The sequence below is a fragment of the Carassius carassius genome, chromosome 23 (assembly GCF_963082965.1).
Source record: "Carassius carassius chromosome 23, fCarCar2.1, whole genome shotgun sequence".
NCBI classification, from domain to species: domain Eukaryota; kingdom Metazoa; phylum Chordata; class Actinopteri; order Cypriniformes; family Cyprinidae; genus Carassius; species Carassius carassius.
Genome location: NC_081777.1, coordinates 17,704,060 through 17,722,246, shown reverse-complemented (window position 1 = coordinate 17,722,246; position 18,187 = coordinate 17,704,060). Strand labels below are relative to the sequence as shown.

Sequence of the window (18,187 nt, the reverse complement as noted above, 5' to 3'; positions counted from 1 at the left end):
TAGCCAAGCTATGCTTCCTGCCTAATCTCAGCTTTAACTATTGTTGGCTCAATTTTAAGGAGCATGGTCGAGCACCATTATTTTGGACTAAGTAAAAACATTTTTGTTATTACAAGTTTGTGATTTGTTGATTGCAAACTTCCGATGATCAGTTATCCTCTGTTTGTGACACTAATATATGTATCAGTGCACTGGACTTTAAATGTTTATGTTGAGGACTGCTGCTGCTGTTACTAAACACAATAGAGAACGGAAATGAGTCACTCGATGAAAGAGAGCTTCACTCTCCCATGAGATCTTCCTCTAATCAGTATTATTCCTGAAAGAAAACACCCTTTCAATAGAACAGTGCTATCAAAGAGCAGAGCAACCATGTTAACTGCTTCCTGTATTTGCCAAACAAAAGCTTGTGCAACTGCATTCACATGGTTTTTGAATAGTTTGAGTTTTACAGACAGAAAGAAGCAAAAATAAGCTTTATTTTTATATACTTTTACAATATAAATACCTCTTGTATGGGATACATGCTTCACAAGCTTGAAAAGATACACATATGCAATAGGAGAACAATTTATTTGGCACAAATAAAAACACTATTAAATAATGTAGTCAACCTAATACAAATAAATAAAAAAAAGAAAATATTTTTTGCTTTCTATTATTCCTCTTAAAAAGAAGGCTGTGGAAAGAAAGTTCGAGTTGTCTGCATGCATTCACTTCCTTCTATCTGGTGCCATCTGCTGGACCATAGTTTGATATACATTATAATAACTACATTAAATAACGATGTCACGTTGTAAAGACTTGTTTCGTCGTTTAAAACCTTACATTTTAGCCGAAAAATAAACAATAACCATTAAAAAAGTTAAGAACCGCCGAATCTGGAAAGAGGTAGTTTAATATGATATAATCGTCACTTGGCATGATATTGAAAAAAAGAAAGCCCTGTCAGCGAAATAAAATAAAATACAGTCATACAAAATATAACATTTTTAACCATCTGCTCATTTTCCTCTATCTTCATGTTTATATAAAGCCAGCCTGTTCGGTTTCGCACGCGATCAGCGACAAATCCAGATGAGGGAGTCATTGTATGCCCGTTTTACAACTGATTAAAATCTTAGTATTTTCTGACATCTTAATGACTCTTTCCTATGCGTTTCATAAGTTATCTTTATTTTTTAGTTGTACTTTCATCAGACAAGAAGTAAACGTAATGATTACCTGCATATAAATGTCAGTAAGGCACAGGCATAATCCTGGTCGCCTCAAAACCGGGCCCTTCCTCTTTATAAATCTTTTCCTCGCCTCTCACTCGCTCTCAGTTGTCGGTGAGGCCGGCGGGGCGGATCCTATAATAAATTGGAAGAAAAAATAAAAGCAACACATTTAACGCTTCGGCTTATTTGACTCCAGACGATTATTTTATACACTTGTGGACATATTGCGCATAAAGGTGAGCACATATCTGAATCCAAATCACAGACGTTAACGTTACATAGTCTGGATCTTGTGTTGATTTGGACACAGTTTGAGTCTAATCTGCGGACAATGGGTTGCTATGACAGTGTTTGGGAATTTCGCAGTCTAACGTACTTCTAGCGTTTGTCAAATATCTTTATAATTTTTAGAGTTTGACTTATTAAAAAATATAGACGTGGATAGGATTTTATTCATAATGCGTCCCTGTCGCGTCCTGCTGAGATTTGCTACTATCAGACGAAATATTTTCTGTATAATTTCGTTATATTATAGTTATATGCTTACCTTTATTATTAGAACATGTATGATTTAATACCTTGGTATCATAACTGAAAGATTTGGTCGATCTGAGTGAAAGAATAAGTGGATGAAATGTGATCGAAAATGAAACCATCATCGATCACAGCAGCCTACAACATGTTCAAATGCTGTTTATCATTTTATTTTATTCCTCATTTTTTTCCTATTTTGATATTAAAACGTATCCTTTATCCTTGATTAGATGCCCTCGGCAACAAATGGCACCAGGACTGTGAAGTCTGCCAGCCCAGACTTGGGATCTGCTCCCGGATCGATGAACCAGATCTCAGCCAGCACCCAGCTGACAGGAGCCCCTTCAGAGGCCCTGAAGCAGGTGCTGGTGGTTCTTGAAAAGAAAGTGCGCAATATGGAGAAGAAAAAGGTACTGGTTTATCTCCGTAACATGTCAACTTAATCAGAACTAACATTACAACATACAAATGGATGGATAAACGATGTTGTTGTCTCGCGTCCTCAGTTCATTCTTCTAACCCACATCACTCGAGCCTTTTGTTCTCCGTTATTTATTTCACGCAATCTGGCGAAGTTTATATACATTTCTTTTGACTAAGTAAGTAAACGCACATCATCCTAGGATCTCCGTGGTGTGACTTATTGGTGAATGGACAATAAATGTCAAAAACGTGTTAAATTTGATCAAATTAAGGGAAACCTTCTCTAACGCAGACAATCCGGTCTATTAAACGTATATGAAACATTTGCTGTATTTATATGCATTTGTCATGGTGTATGAACCAACATCTTAAATGTAAGTTAAAGGCAAATCGCTTATCATTTATATAATTGTGCCCTTTTAACTGTTCTTTTTATCGTCAACTACAAATGCTAACCGGCTAGCATTTGTAGTTTTAGCACATGCTAGCCGGTCAACTATTGACGTTATTCCATTTATCTTGACAAATGTATTACATGGATACTTGTTTATCCCCTCTTTTTAATCCGCGATGTGACGCAAAGTTATTTCTTAACATGTTTGTCAGTTTCTACGTTCACGGTTTGTTTAGCGCGCACATGGAGATAAAGCTAAGATGGCGTCCTACAACAGGTTCAGCATGCTAAAAATGGGGAAACTGCCGGAGGCAAAAAAAAAAAAGAGAGATTTTAAATTGGTTAACATTTTTGATTGTCTCAGGCTTGTCTTGCCGAGGTAAATGTGTCAGAGGCAGGTGAGCCTTCAGGACACACGGTAAGCGCCTTTGGATCCTGCAGGAGAGACATTTAACTTGGTGACAGTGCAGCACATTGCTTTTAAATTGGTTTATTTCTTGTCTTAATGATTGTGCGTCGAAAACTAAGGGATATTTCGTTAATGGGATAATTCACTGGGGAAAAAATTAAAATAAAATTGTCATTGACCCCCAACCCAACCCCCTTGACGCCCATTCCAACATTATACATTTGTGGAAAGAGAACCTGCCCTGTCTCTCACCAACTTTGTGTAATGGGATAATCTCCACATAACTCGACCACATGCCGGAGCTTTCTGGAACAAAGTCCTCACTCTTGATCCACTTTAAATGGGGAAATTAGTTTCATAATTGCAAATATTATGTACAATGTTCTTTAAAGGTATTTGTCTTTCAGTTCACTGCAGGATGCATAAAACTGTGACACCGGAAAGACTTGTAATGTTACAAGAAATAAATGCCATTTTAAACTTTCTATTAGAAGAATCATGAAAAGTTTATAACCATATTCTAAAAATATTAAGCAGAACACCTTGATTTTACAATTGTTTCTGAAGGGTCATGTGACGCTTAAGGCTGACTTCTTTCAAAAACAAAATCTTATTGACCCCAGAATTTTTAAAGATGTATGCTTGCTCGTTTGTGTTCTTGCATACAATTAAGTGCAAAAGTTTATTTTGAATGGCCTGATTGTATGCTTTATCTCTGTCATTTGTTCTTGTGATGACCAATTCAGCTGGAGTTTGAGATGGGGAAATGAATACATACACCTGTGAGATTACTTCTACATTGTACTGTCATTTTATTACACAGCTTATTTTTCCAAACCTATTTCTATTTTTCTCTCACTTGTCTTCTTGCAGAGCAAGCTTGATGACTATGAGGCCAGAAAGGTCAAAGGGGAACGTCTCAACCAGGACCAGCTGGTGGGTAAACGCTCCATATTTTTGTTGCCTGTCATTTGTTTCAGATTTCTGAAATCTCTTCTTTTTCCAAATCAATCCAGGAAGCCCTGTCTAAGTACCAGGAGGTAATCCATAACCTTGACTTTGCACGGGAACTGCACAAGAGCTTTTTGGCATTGGGTCAAGAAGTGAGTACATGAGATTTCAATTTACTCTTCCGTAGCCTGAGGACCTACAGTTTATTTATGTTTGTTAATGTGTGTAGATCTACTATTGAAATGCACTTTAAGGTTTCGACATGAGTCAGAATGTCTCCTGCATCTATTGCTTTGGGTAGATCCAGAAGAGTGTTAAGAAAGCAGCACGTCGTGAGCAACTCCAGCGTGAAGAGGTGGAACAGAAAAGGCTGAAACGAGTTCTGGAGCTGCAGTTCCTTCTGGACCGACTTGGGGATGAAAGTGTGCGGCAAGAGCTACTTCAAGGAGCTGGCGGACCTTCGCTGCTTACTGAGAGCGACCTTACTTCCCTAGATGAGTTTTACAAGCTTGTGGGGCCTGAACGTGACCAAAACATCAGGTGAAGTTTACGGTCATCCAGATCCACACTACTTTTCTCCATTTTGAAATTACTTGCAAATGATAACTATACTGTTAACAAACTAAAGAATTGATGTTCTTCCAACTGTAACTCTCTGAATTAAGAGTTTTATATACATTTGGATGTCTTTTGAGGTCTCTGCATTGGCAGAGCATGTTAAGGTTGAGGAAGGTTGACAGCGTCTTTGAAACTGTACTTATAATTATTTGTCATTTTGAAAGTTTAAAGGGTTACTTCACTTGAATTAAAAATGGTCAATTACTCAACCTAACAACTTTAAACCCAAATGATTTAAGTTTATATTTGAAACCCAAATTAATATTTTTAATGAAATGGCAGAGGTTTTGAATAGAATATAAAGTTTTCCAAAAGTTTTACGCTTGAAGATATTCATAGACATTATAAAAGAGTTCCATATGGATTGAGTGCAGATTGGGTGAAATTCTATTTTCTCTCTCTCTTTAATATAATATAATGAATATATTATGCGTTTGGTTAAATTAATAAATTGAGTTTGCTTATCTTTTTGATTATATATTCATAATGGGATGCCTTTATCTCCCACAGGTTAACTGACCAGTATCAAGAAGCATCACAGCACTTATGGGAACTTTTAGAGGGGAAGGACAAGCCTGTAGCAGGAACAACATGTATGTCAAATGGACTTGTAATCTTCTTTTTAGGGTCTGATAGCTCATAACATCTGTGTTTAGGAAGTTTAAGGTGAAATTATTCATAGATTTTTTGATTTTGTGGTGTGTATCAGCTTTTTGTGGTTTTTAAGGGGTAAAATATTCATGTTTATATTTAGCAAGGAAAAGAGAAAACAAGTATCCAACCTTATCTATACTTGCATTTTCAGGAAAAATCTCGTAATATGTTTTGAAAGCTTTCACATGCATTTTTATATATACACGTGTGTGTGTGTGTGTGTGTATGTATGTGTAAAAATAAAACTTGGTCATTATAGAATGTTGCATAAATTGTTCCGCATCATACTTGGGGTTTTTACCAAAGGCTTACTAAAGCAAGGTATGGATAATAGGCGAAGGTCGCATATTCTGCAGCATTCAGCCTTGGTGCCATGTGCTGACTCAGCAGTGGATGGAGTGGCATGATCCATGTCCCCTGTCTTCTGTATCGCAGTGTGATCCTGCAGCTGTGTGCTTGGGGACACTGACTGTGTAAGATCACTTGATCATTGTGGGGAATCCATAGATCAATTAAAAAATTTTGCCCAAGTTTGAGGTATATAGCAGTCTTGATGTTGCTGTTGGTGCATATTAAAATGCTGCTAATTTTCACAGGAATATATTTTTATTGTCAAACTAGTTAAAATGATCTATCCCCTACAGTAGCCCTAAAAGCTTCTAGCATTTTCTTCAGTGGTATTCCTTGGCAGATCATGTGGCTCATGTCATATAAATAAATTAATTTGCTATGCACCAGCTGGGCTGGCAGTGTGATGGTTCTCACATTTGTTAATTTAAAAAAAGAAAATTTAAATCCGTTTTTGTTTGTAATCATTTACTTTTTATTTTGTGTAGATGCAGTAAAGTGATCAAAACGGACCATAAAAACACTTGTTACATAGGATTTATTTTTTTAAAGCCAATCCTGACAATGTATCATGGTTTCCAAAGAAATTAAAAAAGCATTAAGCAACATAGCTGTTTTTAACTTTTTTTTTTTTTTTTTTTTCTCTTAAACACCATCAACATATATTAGAGTTGTTTTTTCATGTAATTCAGTTTTGCATCGCAGGAACAAATTGCAAATTGTCTTTCAGATAAAGCACTGAATGAGATGTTGGAGCGGGTTTTGCAGAGCGGCTACTTTGATAAAATGCAGTCTCATCAGAACGGAGTTTGCACGGAGGAAGAGGAGGAGCCGACAGCTGCAGTGGAAGTGTCTGAAGCAGAGGAGCACCTTCCAGACACTGGTAAAACACTCCTCATTTCATTTAAAACACTCCTCCTCACATTGCTCAATTGAGTGACTCATTCTGAAACCACTGCAATACAGCCTGGTTTCTAAAAACTGACTTTGTGTCCTAACAGAGGGTGAAATGACAGAGGCGTACGCAGAACCCATTCCAATTGAGGTGACAGAGGTAAGGCAAGTTAGTTAAATGCACTTTGTAAGATGCAAGCTTAAGGGGTCACATTTGAGTGAGTTTAGACTTTAATTCAAAGTAAACATTAATTCAAAAACCATATTTTCTTTTTCAGCTTATTTGGGTAGCATTTCTCAATTTAACTTAGTTCAACTTAATGTAATCAAAATTTAAAATTGAAAAGTTAAAAAATGTTTGTTTTAATATGGGATAAAAAAAATAAAAAAATATGAAAACCTCAACTACAATTAAAATGAGAACTGAAAATATGAATAACTAGAATAGAGGAATAGTATTTTAGTAGTGATACTAAAGTAACACTGGTTTGCAAATGCAACATTCTCATTGATTCGGCAAGAATAAACCAGGGTTTAGGATGGACATACTGGTTCCCTTCTCGAGGCGGTAACTCAACATTACGTCAGCTAAGACGTATATGGGAACTCCTCCCTTCTCCACTTTCGCTGAAATCTTATTGGCTAACGCCAGCTGGGGGCAGCTGACCAATTGACTCGAAGCATGCAAATAATGACAGGTTCATGGGCAGTATAAATTGCATGGGCTCGAAAATTACGTCAGAATCTTCATTCACGCTAGAAGTTTTGTCTTCATGCTTAGTCTTATTTTACCATCGTAGAAGTTGCATTAACGGATTACTCGCCCGTTTCCTCTCTGCATCCGATGGCTGCTACCTGCCAGATTTGTGCGGGTCCCCTTGACCCGCAGGACCCTCACCACTTCTGTTTTACCATCCTAGCCTCGCCCACGCCGAGGCGGCTTTCATGGATGACATGTGCGCTCAATGCGCTGAGCTGCCAGTGCGCGCCCTCAGAGCCAGAAGGGAGGTGGCTCGGGCAACCGCGGGGATGAGGCCCACGGCCGCCAGCAAGCCGCTGGTGGGCTCTCCCCCGCCCCAAGACGAGTTCGATGCTTTCAGCTTCGCGGACGATAGCTTCCTCCCCCCCCCCCAAGCCGTCGCGAACTTCGTCGCCTTCGGAGCTGGCGAGGAAGACGACTCTGTCGCTCTCTGCGTCAGAGAAGGATTGGGCGACTTAGTCGGACCGCCCTGACCACGAGGACCCTGCAGACCTCCAGGAGGAGCTCGTCAGGATCCTCGGCAAGGCCGTCACGGAGCTGGACCTCACCTGGAACGCACCTGACGAGCCTGTAAAAAGTAAGCTGGACTCGTGGTTCCTCCAGTCGAGCCGCCGTCAGGCCGCATCGAGGAGTAGAACCCCATTCTTCCCAGACGTACATGAGCACATGAAGTCGTGGGCTGCACCCCAATCGGCGTGCACCCACTCTGCCAACACAGGCCATGTTCGCGCACGTAGACGGAGCGGAGTCCCACGGGTATGTGCGCATGCCCCCTGTCGAGGAGACCGTTGCCGCGCACCTGTGCACGTCTTCCTCAGCGTTGGGTTCGGACCGCAGCCTGCCCTCCAAGCCGTGCAGGTTCACAGCCCACCAGGCGGACAAAGCCTATGCAGGACGCTTTTAAACGCTTCAGTTACTCCCTCTGGCCTCTTTGGTGACGCCGTGGAGTCGGTCACGGAGAGTTTCTCCAAGACGCAGAGACGCCTCGTTGCTCACTCCAGTCTTCATCTATGAGGTCCCACTCTTCATCGGCACCTCGCCAGGCCCACGGACCGGCTGGACAGCCCGCCGTGGCGCCCTGCCCCGAACCGAACGGCCGTTTTAGCCGAAACGAGCAGTGGTCCGTGCCTGGAAAGAGACATCAGAGTCGGAAAAGGAGCCCGCGCCGCGAGAGAGTCAGCGTGTCATCCTCGGCTACCGGTTTCTAATTATTGGGGGATTTAGTCTACGGCAGTTATCGCCTGATCAGACATATGCTGTGGCAATATGATAATATGAACTCACCATTGAATGTAACATAAAATAAATGATTACTTTTCGCTAGGGCTGTGCAAAAAAATCGAATGTGATTTTCATGCACATCTCCTCAGTAAAGACGCTCCTGTAATTAGAAGTATATCTCCAGCATGTGCGTTCGGATCAGGGTTGCCAGGTTTTCACAACAAATCCTGCCCAGTTGCTTCTCAAAACTAGTCCAAAACTAGTCCAATCGCACTTCCAGGAGGTTCCTCGATAAAAATTGCTTCCTGGGGTTACAATATAAGTTTTTTTTTAGCAGGGTTGCCTTGGTGCTAAATATCATGTTATTTGTATTGGGGTCGCTTCGACCCGTGGACATGAAAAACAACCACAGACTTGGCAACACTGGTTGGCATTTACTACACCGGGCCGTAATTCACTGACAATCTACACAAAATCGATGTTAAAATCGCAGGCGATTCTTTGTCGATTTTGAAAACGATTTTGTGTTAGTTGTCGGTAGACTGCGGCTCTGTGTAGTAAATGCCGTTCCACCTGAACCAGTGTTGCCAAGTCTGCGGTTGTTTTTCATGTCCGCGGTTTGAAGCAACCCCAATACAAATAACGTGATATTTAGCCCCTAAAATGTGAATTTTACCAAGGCAACCCTTCCAAAAAATTAGTTTTAACCCCGGGAAGCAATTTTTATCGGGGAACCTCCTGGAAACGCGATTGGGCCAGTTTTGGACTAGTTTTAAGAAGCAACTGGGCAGGATTTGTTGTGAAATCCTGGCAACCCTGATCTGAATGCACGTGCTGGAGATATACTTCTAATCACAGCATCTTTACTGATGAGATGCGAAATAAAAATCGCATCCCATTTTTTGCACAGCTCAACTTTTTGCTAAAATCTTTATTCATGCCAAAAAGCTTACATTTATGTGTCTTTTTGTTCGCTGTAGCAGCCATGTTGCCTAGATGATTCATACCCCTTCGTTTGAAGTGTGGTCCCGAAAAATCTTTCTTTGAAGGGCTATCTGGCCCATCCCCTTACCCCTAGGGGAAAGTGGAAGGGGTAGAATTGGGATTGGGCCAAGGAGAGTGGAGGCTTCACCCAGGATCAGTTCAAATGATTTGGGATCTATTCGGGAGGGCGGAAGTGGATTTGTTTGCCACAAGCGAGAACACTCACTGTCAGACGTTCTTCTCGCTATCTCACTCCCTGCTACCGGGAGATGCTCTGACATCATGCTGGCCGGAAAATAGGCTTTACGCGTTTCCTCCGGTGAAGATTCTGCCTATTGTTTTGTGCAAAATCAGGGAGGAGAGAGCGTCAGGTATACTCGTGGCCCTGAACTGGCTGAATTAGCCCTGGTTCGTGGACCTGAGAGAGTTAGTGATGGCTCCCCCATGGCAAATCCCCCTCAGGAAGGACCTGCTGTCTCAAGCGAACGGCACGATATGGCACCCCAGCCCCGAGCTGTGGAACCTTCATGTGTGGCCGCTGTGGGGACCATAAACGAGCAGGACGCTCTGCACTCACACTCTGCACTCACTGTGACATTCATATTGACCCGGGGACCTGTTCCGTGTCGGATGTTTTATGCTTTCTACATCACAGAATGGACTGCGGGAGTTTGCCGTCCACGCTGAAGGTGTATGTGGCCGCTATTGCCGCTTTTCGTTCCCCGGTTGACGGGCAATCGATTGGCAAGCATGCTCTTGTAATAAGTTTTCTCAGGGGAGCGAGGAGATTGTGTCCTTCACGGCCGCCCTCCGAGCCGCCGTGGGATTTAGCTCTAGTTTGGAGGGCTCTATCTCTACCGCCGTTCGAGCCCTTGGCTTCGATTGGGGATAAGGAGCTTTCCCTGAAGACTGCCTTGCTTCTTGCTCTCGCCTCGGCAAAGCGCATTGGAGACCTACATGCGTTTTCGGTGAACGATGATTGCATCTGTTTCGGACCTGGCGACTGTAATGTCACTCTCCGGCCGAGGCCAGGTTATGTTCCGAAGTCACTCAATACACCATTTAGAGCACAGGTTGTTTCACTGCCCGCCTTATCTGCTGAGCCGTCAGCCTCGCGTGATGCTCAGAGCGCCGTATGCCCTGTCAGGGCTTTGCGTATGTATGCATGTATGTGGATCGGTCGGCCGCCTTTCGTCAGTCGGACCAGCTGTTCGCGTGCTTTGGTGGATTTAATAAGGGACGTGCTGTTTCAAAATTGGATTTTGGACGCTATCGCGTTGACTTACGAATGCCAGGGGAAGGATTGTTGCCTCAACTTCAAAGCTCATTCTGTGAGGGCAATTGCTTCCTCCTGGGCTAGAGGTATGTCTATCCAGGATTTGTCTTTCTGCTGGCTGGTCTTCCCAGAACACATTCGCCAGGTTTTACAAGCTGGATGTATCCTCTGTAGCGTCACATGTACTTTCGGTGAGTTAGGTTTTATTCATTCGGTTATAACCAGCTTTACAGTAGTTACCATGGCTGCTAACTCTGTGTTATGGTTTATACGGTTTATGCAGTTGTCACCTTAAAGCTGTCGACTCTGTGTTTAACTCATGCTTGAGTGCTTTTTGTGTTGTATCTGCCCTGTTTAGAGTGCAGTCTTCACATTTATTGCATGAAGATATGCAAATTTCGTTAGGGTCGGAGCAGATGTCTCATTGGTCTAGTTCCGCCTATCAGATGCAAAGCACTCTTAGCGACACGGCCATTGGCTAGAACTGTCTTATGTGTGGGGGTGATTGACTCCGCTCAGGGCTTATCTTCACTGCTCTCACGGCAGGATTTTATACAGTTCCCATATACGTCTTAGCTGACGTAATGTTGAGTTACCGCCTCGAGAAGGGAACGTCTCCGGTTACTATCGTAACCTCGGTTCCCTGAGAGGCGGGAACGAGACATTACGTTAGCCGCCGTGGTCGCTGTTTGATCAGCTGTGCTAGCGTTCAGTTGTGATTCTGATGTAATTTTTGCGCCCATGCAATTTATACTGCCCGCGAACCTTTCATGCTGCGCGTCAATTGGCCAGCTGCCCCCAGGGACATGTTGAATGTGTGAGGGCCCTATAATTGCATGATCTTGCTCAGAGGTAAAGATGGTTTAAGCAGAATTTTCTCTTGATTCCCAATTTTTTTTTACCTTTTTTGTTATCTTTCTCTCCAGTTTGTAAATAGGCAGTTTGTTTTGGAGAGCACATACAGTACTGGCGATAAGGAACAAAGAGAGGAATGGTGTGCGGAGATGGAGGTAAGCTGCCCTAGAAACTGCATTGTAACCCATGTAGACTTTATTTTTGCCCTTGTTTAATATTTTGTGTATGGATAAGTACATCAGTGGTTCTCAGCCTTTTTGACTCCAAATGCCTAAAGCCTATTGGATCTGTTACAGGTGGTGAACTCCATGCAGCAGGTTCAGACCGCCCCCGCCCCTGTCGTCCCAGAGCCCCATCCTCTGACCACAGTAACTCCAACACCCCCTTCAGACCCTGTGGTTAGACAGCAGGTGGTTCAGGATCTCATGGCACAGATGCAGGGACCATACAACTTCATGCAGGTGGGTTTTTTTTTTTTTTTTTTTGCAAGTTTGTCTTATTTGGCATACGTTTGTATGCATGCTAAATGCTCTTTTTGTTTCCAGGACTCCATGCTTGATTTTGATGGACAGTCTCTTGATCCAGCTATTGTATCGGCACAACCTATGAAACCGGTCCCTAATATGGAGATGCCACCGATGGTGTGTCCACCAGGTATGTTCATATTTCCACCACATAGTCATTCAGTTAGCTTTATGGGTTAAGCATTTTAAATCAAGCTAACTTTGGGCTTTGGTATCTCAACCTGCAGCACACCCAGAGTCTCTTCTTGCCCAGCCTCCTTCTGTTGGCGTTCAGCCTGAACCCACACAAGTGAGTATAGCCAAGTTCTTCTTGATGGAAATGAGTTTGCTGATCTGTCTGTAAAAGAAAGATGAGAGTATTGATTTTTATATCGGTGTAAAGATAAGATGTGAATTTACTTTGTCTGCAGATCCCCATGGCCTCTCCATCACCAGAAACCTTCTCCACACCGCCTCCAATATACCAATCTTCTCACGCAGCTGATCCCCGACCACAGACAGACTCCATTGATCCTATTCAGGCAAGTTATCAAGCGCCCGTTCGTTTCATGAATTCAATGAGTTCTCCAAATTATTTATTACAGACCTGCCAACCTGTACGCAATGTGTATTGGCTACGTATTTTTACATCAAGGTACCTCTGTCCACGTGCAGTATTCAAAACAAGCAACAGAAAAAGACGGAAGAGGTCAACCAGGTTTTTTATTTTTATTTTTTTATTTCTGCGTTTTTATTTCTCTCCTAGTAGCCTATAGTTTCAGTTCAAAGTGGCTCACGGACGCCTCGTCAGATGCTCTGACAAAAGGCTGCATGTGAGGCTGACAGAGACTCAATATTAATGTGTTCGAGATGTACTGTTTTCCTTAATGCATAACTTGCATTTCACAGGTATATTCTCTATCTGTAAATGTTAAAAAAGCCATGGAAATATTTCCATTTTTACTGTCAGAATTGCATTAGCTGCTACATCAAACTTAAAAGGATTTTTTTAGATTGCAGTGTTACAATTTAATGTGATTTTATAGCCCTTTTTTGCACATATGCCTACATGCTTGCATTCACTTTATTTAATCCAAATACAAAATACTGAGAGCGAGAGAGGCTACTGTATACGGCAAATCATCCCAAAAATAACAAGATATTAATTTTTGCTCATATCGCCCATCCCTATACAGAAGTGTACTGGAGTTTATTTTTTAATCTAAAAACCATGCTGATGGTACTAAAAAAAAAAAAAAAAAAGCCAAGGTTGGCAGGTCTATTACTGTGTAGCTAGAATATGAGCTTTCTAATATAACCAAATGTTCACTCCACAAAATGTGCATAAAGTAATTTTCAGCAATCAAAAACTTAGCTTGTCCTCTGTAGGCCTCCATGCCCTTGACAGAGCAGCCGCCTCCATCAACGGTGCTCCCTCCGGTCTCCCAGACCCAAGTGATTCAGTCCGGATCCAAACCCTTGCACAGCAGTGGCATCAATGTCAATGCAGCCCCATTCCAGTCCATGCAAACGGTAACATGCCTGAATAAAAAAAACTAAGACGTTTTAAACTGGTAAAAACAGCAGGGTTCATACGTGTGCTTTAAATCCTTAAATACTGCAATTTGAATGTAGTGTTTAAGGTTTGAAAAATACTTGGATTTTGGATAAAGTGCTTGAAAATGCAGTTCCATTGGTTTCATAATTATTAGCTTTCTTACTGAATGGTTAATCTTTTTTTTAAATTTTATTTATTTTTTTTTACATAAAATAAGCAGCTCTGCTCGTTTCTGCGTGTGGCTGTAGTGTTATTAAAAACTTTAGACTTAGACATTTTTAGAGCTTTAGACATTGATGGCTTGAAAATGAAAAATAGTTTAAAACGAGAACTGAATACTTAAGTAGCCTCCTGTTAAGGTTTTCCTTTTTTTTTTTCATTGAGCCAGTGTAGACGGCGAGATTCAGTGAAATCATCAGTTTCCGTGATCATGAATGTCGGTTGCTTGTTTTCTGTATGTTTTAATCCTGAATTGAATAACCATCTTGTTTTTCGCAATACTAAAATTACCAATTTGAAGAATGTAATATGACATGTCGTTTCCACAACACAAAAACATAATTGACATTTAATCGTCATTGTCACTTCAAATTGAAAGGGTTGGCTCACCCAAATAGCAAAATTATGTCATTAATAACTCACCCTCATGTTGTTCCAAACCCGTAATACCTCAGTTTATCTTCGTAACACAGTTTAAGATATTTTAGATTTAGTCCGAGAGCTCTCAGTCCCTCCATTGAAGCTGTGTGAACTGATGTCACATGGACTACTTTGATGTTTTTCTTACCTTTCTGGACATGGACAGTAGACCGTACACAAAATTGCTAATGTGCTTCAGAAATCCAATCGATTTACAAAGTAAGGTGTATGTGCGCATGTGTCTGTATTTGTGCTTTAAATTAAGATAACTTATACTTTTGTGTGTGTGGGTGTTTTAACTTAAAGGGATAGTTCACCCAAAATTGAAAATTGTCATTTACTTTCCCTCATGTCGTTCCAAACCTGTATGTGTTGCTTTGTTGAACATAAGATATATTTTGAAGAATGAAGATAATTCTCATAAATCTGAAGGCTTCATTTAGTTACCAAACTTGTGTGTTGGATACTCCATTGCCGAATATAAAATGTTCACTTACTCATGTTCTTCCTGACAGGTGTTCAACCTCAATGCTCCTATCCCACCAGTTAATGATACGGACTCAATAAAGCAGGCCAGCCAATACCAGAATAGCTACAGCCAGGGTTTTAATAGCCAGACACAACACCCTGTGGAGCAAGCTGATATGCCGCCAGAGCAGCTCCAAACTGGTGAGGAAAATCTTCAGAATTCCTCAATCATTTTTTAATACCCCAATATAATCCTGTATATAGTCAGCACTTCTCAACATGTGGCTCATGGAAGCAAGCAACTGTGGAGCCAATAATATAAACTTTGACTATTCCCTGCGCCCTACATAATGCCATTTGTAAGCTATTGAAATATGAAGTTTTTTTTTTTTTTATATAAATCCCTTCAAAATACATATTCATACATGCATAATCAAGTTTGACTGACTGATTGGATGTTTGATTAATATAATAATAATAATAATAATAATGTTTAATCCAGCTGTTTTATCCCTGTATTCACAGTAGTTGGTGCCTTCCATGCTCAAGACCAGTCACTCCCCAACTCCACTGGCCCCCAGCCCATGTCCCAGCAGTCAGGTGGCCAGGGCAATGGGTTCAGCCGTCAGGCTCAGTCCTTCTACAACAGCAGAGGAATTTCTCGTGGAGGTCCTCGTAACTCACGTGGGATGATCAATGGCTACAGAGGACAATCCAATGGTTTCAGAGGTACAGAACAATATTGTGTTTGTAGCAGTAGTATACTTTTTATTATTATTTTTTTTATTAGAAAATCATTGAAGTCATTAGGCAGGTTTCCATCCAAGGATTTTTTGCGGAAAAATTAAGCGCTTCAAAATTTACTGATATAGCTGATGGAAATGCCATTTATCGATAAAATGTTATGACAACATTATTTCTCTCTTAACTTTTGCAACAATCTAATTTAAATTAAAAACTGCTCATGTTGCATGTATGCAGCATTTTAGTTTGGATCATGATTAAGATGCAGTGGTTGACTAATTTTAAATTGAAAGAACCTTATTTTGTCTGTGTGAAGTGCTATATTCGTATATTTCAGTTTCACAAAGAAATGTGCAGCATTTTTTCAAAGCAATAATAAAAGGACATTTAATTTATAATTTCTTAAATCTCATTTTGTAAAAAAAAAAAAAAAATGAAATCGAGTGAATTGTTATAACCCTACCTATCAGTCATCTCTCCTTACGGTGTATGTGGTAAGTGAACTTTCATGCAGTGTAATTACCACTAGCAAGCGGCTAACCATGTCCCGTTAGTGGCTCCGTAGAATGCGTTATGTTTTCTGTGCCTTTCTGTAAACAGATTCACGCTTTGGATGCACCCCCTAACCCCGCCCCCCAATGTCATCGTCCATCATGATGTTTCACTGTGGACATCATCCAACCCTTTTCAAAACTATTCTAAATATTCCTTTGTGTACTTTCACAACATTATGCTGCTTTTTTTTTAATATAAAGGAAACAGGATGCTGCTTTCTCGAGCGCATCACAAAAATGAGACCAAATTCTGCATTTAGGCTGCTGATTGTTGCACAGTTTTAGTTTTTTCTTTCATTTGTTAATTTTGTTTGTGATGCGATCTGGGAAAACCTGTCGGATGTTGCGCTGGGACGTTTCAATTCAAATTTCATTTAATTGTAATTTAACAAACTTGTCTGTAATGTCTTAACAACTGTCAATTGTTGTTTAGGAGTAATAAAATAACCGAAATGAACATTTCCTCTAAAAGTTAATCAGAAAAATAATAGGTTAATACAACTGCTCCGATCTAAGAATAATGCTTGATTAACAAATGGCTAAATAGTCTATCATGAAGTACCAAAAAAAACTCATGACACTTAATTTTAGGCAGGCCTATACAATTTAATAGGCTTGTTTTAAGTGGATGAAGAACAGGCTACTAGCATATATAATTTACGCAATAGGTGAAATTATGTATGGAAACTGCTAAAGGGGAAAAAAAAAAATTAGCGATACACAAACTTACGCAAGACTCCATTTAAAAAAAGAAAAAGGGATGATGTCGTGACGCTCACCATTTAATCAGTAAAGGGTCAGTTGGATGGAAACCGGCAAGTAAAAAAAAAAGGCATATTCTTTGTCAATTACAAAGGTGCAAAAACTGGATTGAAACTTGGCTGTTGATGGCTCAATCATCAGAGGTTTTGTTTATTTCAGGGGGATATGATGGTTATCGCCCACACTTCTCTAACTCTGCAAACTCTGGATATGGACAAACCCAATTCAGCGCACCTCGTGACTATTCCAACAACGGCTATCAGCGGGTCAGTTCTGCTTTTGATGCTATAAGTTTCTCTTTTTTATTTTAGCATTAGCCTCGCTCAACCCATCCTCAAAATACCGTTGAGACATTGACTTTTGTCACTTGTCCTTTTTTTAATCCTTTTATTTGTCTCTCCACAGGATGGTTACCAACAGAACTATAAACGTGGTGCTGGCCAAGGGGCTCGAGGGGTCCCACGAGGGAGTGCTCCAGCTATGCGGTCTTAAGCCTTGTGAACTGAGCTTACATCTGGACCACAGTGAACATTGAAATACTGAAGTGCATATGTCCCCCCTTCTCTCACCTTCATGGAATTGATCGGACAACATCTTACCCTAATATGTTAAAACTGAGAAAATGGTTCAGTGATTCAGAAAGCAAGCTGAAAAGCCAGTGTCAAGATTTTAAACGTACCCTGTGTTTAACAGATACCTGTGAACTTGAAAGACTTAATTTATTTTATTTTTTAGTTTGAAATAAAACTCATACCTGCCACAAATGGTCCAAAATTGGCAATTCTTTTGCTGCCCCTTTTTTTGTTCACACTTATTAATTTTGGTTCTAAAATGTTTCTTTTGGTACATTAAGAGTCTCAGTTTGTAAAGTGATATTACTTCAAGAGTTTCAATAAAGATGTGTTGCGTTAAATGCTTTACTGCTGTTTTTTTTTTTTTTTTGTATTCATGATTACACATGATTCAAGTCAGACACATTTGGCTTTATTTGGATGTCCGTATACTTTTCCTATCAACCTAAATGACCTTGAGTACTGCTCCAAATAAAAAAAAAAACACTTTTAATACGCTTGTTAAAAATGCTTTATTCCAGAGGTTTTATTTGCATATACAAGTCCTACATAAGCAGCTGTCTAAAACCAATTGCAAATCTAAGGATTCTCTGTGTTATTGGCTTTCCCTTTCAATGCTACTTCTATATAAGCTATCACTACTAATGTAGGTAACTGTTGGTGATCTTCTGAACAAAAACATTATGTAGATATTGGAGTTAAAGGCTAAAGAAAAAAAGAGACTTTAAACCTATTTTCGTAACTTATGCACTCACATTTTGAATGCAAAAATTACGATTAAAAAAACACGAGTGTTACACACTATGCACACTGTGAGGGTAGCAAGGCAAGTTTTAAAAGTTGAAT

General features: G+C 40.4%; 1 protein-coding gene across 3 annotated transcripts; it reads left to right on the top strand.

Annotated features, from left to right (window-relative positions):
* Positions 1–1,301: 1,301 nt before the first annotated feature.
* LOC132101407 (caprin-1-like) lies at positions 1,302–17,682 on the top strand. 3 transcript variants are annotated; one of them, XM_059506342.1, is made up of 18 exons: positions 1,302–1,456; positions 1,985–2,164; positions 3,854–3,916; positions 3,997–4,083; positions 4,233–4,471; positions 5,060–5,142; positions 6,282–6,434; positions 6,553–6,605; positions 11,613–11,696; positions 11,838–12,002; positions 12,087–12,195; positions 12,293–12,354; positions 12,476–12,586; positions 13,434–13,577; positions 14,757–14,910; positions 15,238–15,438; positions 16,929–17,035; positions 17,175–17,682. In XM_059506342.1, exons 2-18 carry the CDS (start codon positions 1,985–1,987, stop codon positions 17,259–17,261), a joined length of 2,082 nt encoding a protein of 693 aa, XP_059362325.1. In that variant the 5' UTR covers positions 1,302–1,456; the 3' UTR covers positions 17,262–17,682. The 3 variants fall into 3 exon arrangements, with proteins under 3 accessions (XP_059362325.1, XP_059362324.1, XP_059362327.1); XM_059506341.1 differs by having other exon boundaries at positions 15,235–15,438; XM_059506344.1 differs by lacking the exon at positions 13,434–13,577 and having other exon boundaries at positions 15,235–15,438.
* Positions 17,683–18,187: the final 505 nt, after the last annotated feature.

What these genes read in the sequence shown, in the direction of transcription:
- LOC132101407 (XM_059506341.1), top strand. Translation starts at nt 1,985, where the DNA reads ATGCCCTCGGCAACAAATGGCACCAGGACTGTGAAGTCTGCCAGCCCA. An exon ending in TTTTGGCATTGGGTCAAGAA is followed by an intron (nt 4,084 to 4,232) that starts GTGAGTACATGA and finishes TGCTTTGGGTAG; the next exon opens with ATCCAGAAGAGTGTTAAGAA. An exon ending in GGAGCACCTTCCAGACACTG is followed by an intron (nt 6,435 to 6,552) that starts GTAAAACACTCC and finishes GTGTCCTAACAG; the next exon opens with AGGGTGAAATGACAGAGGCG.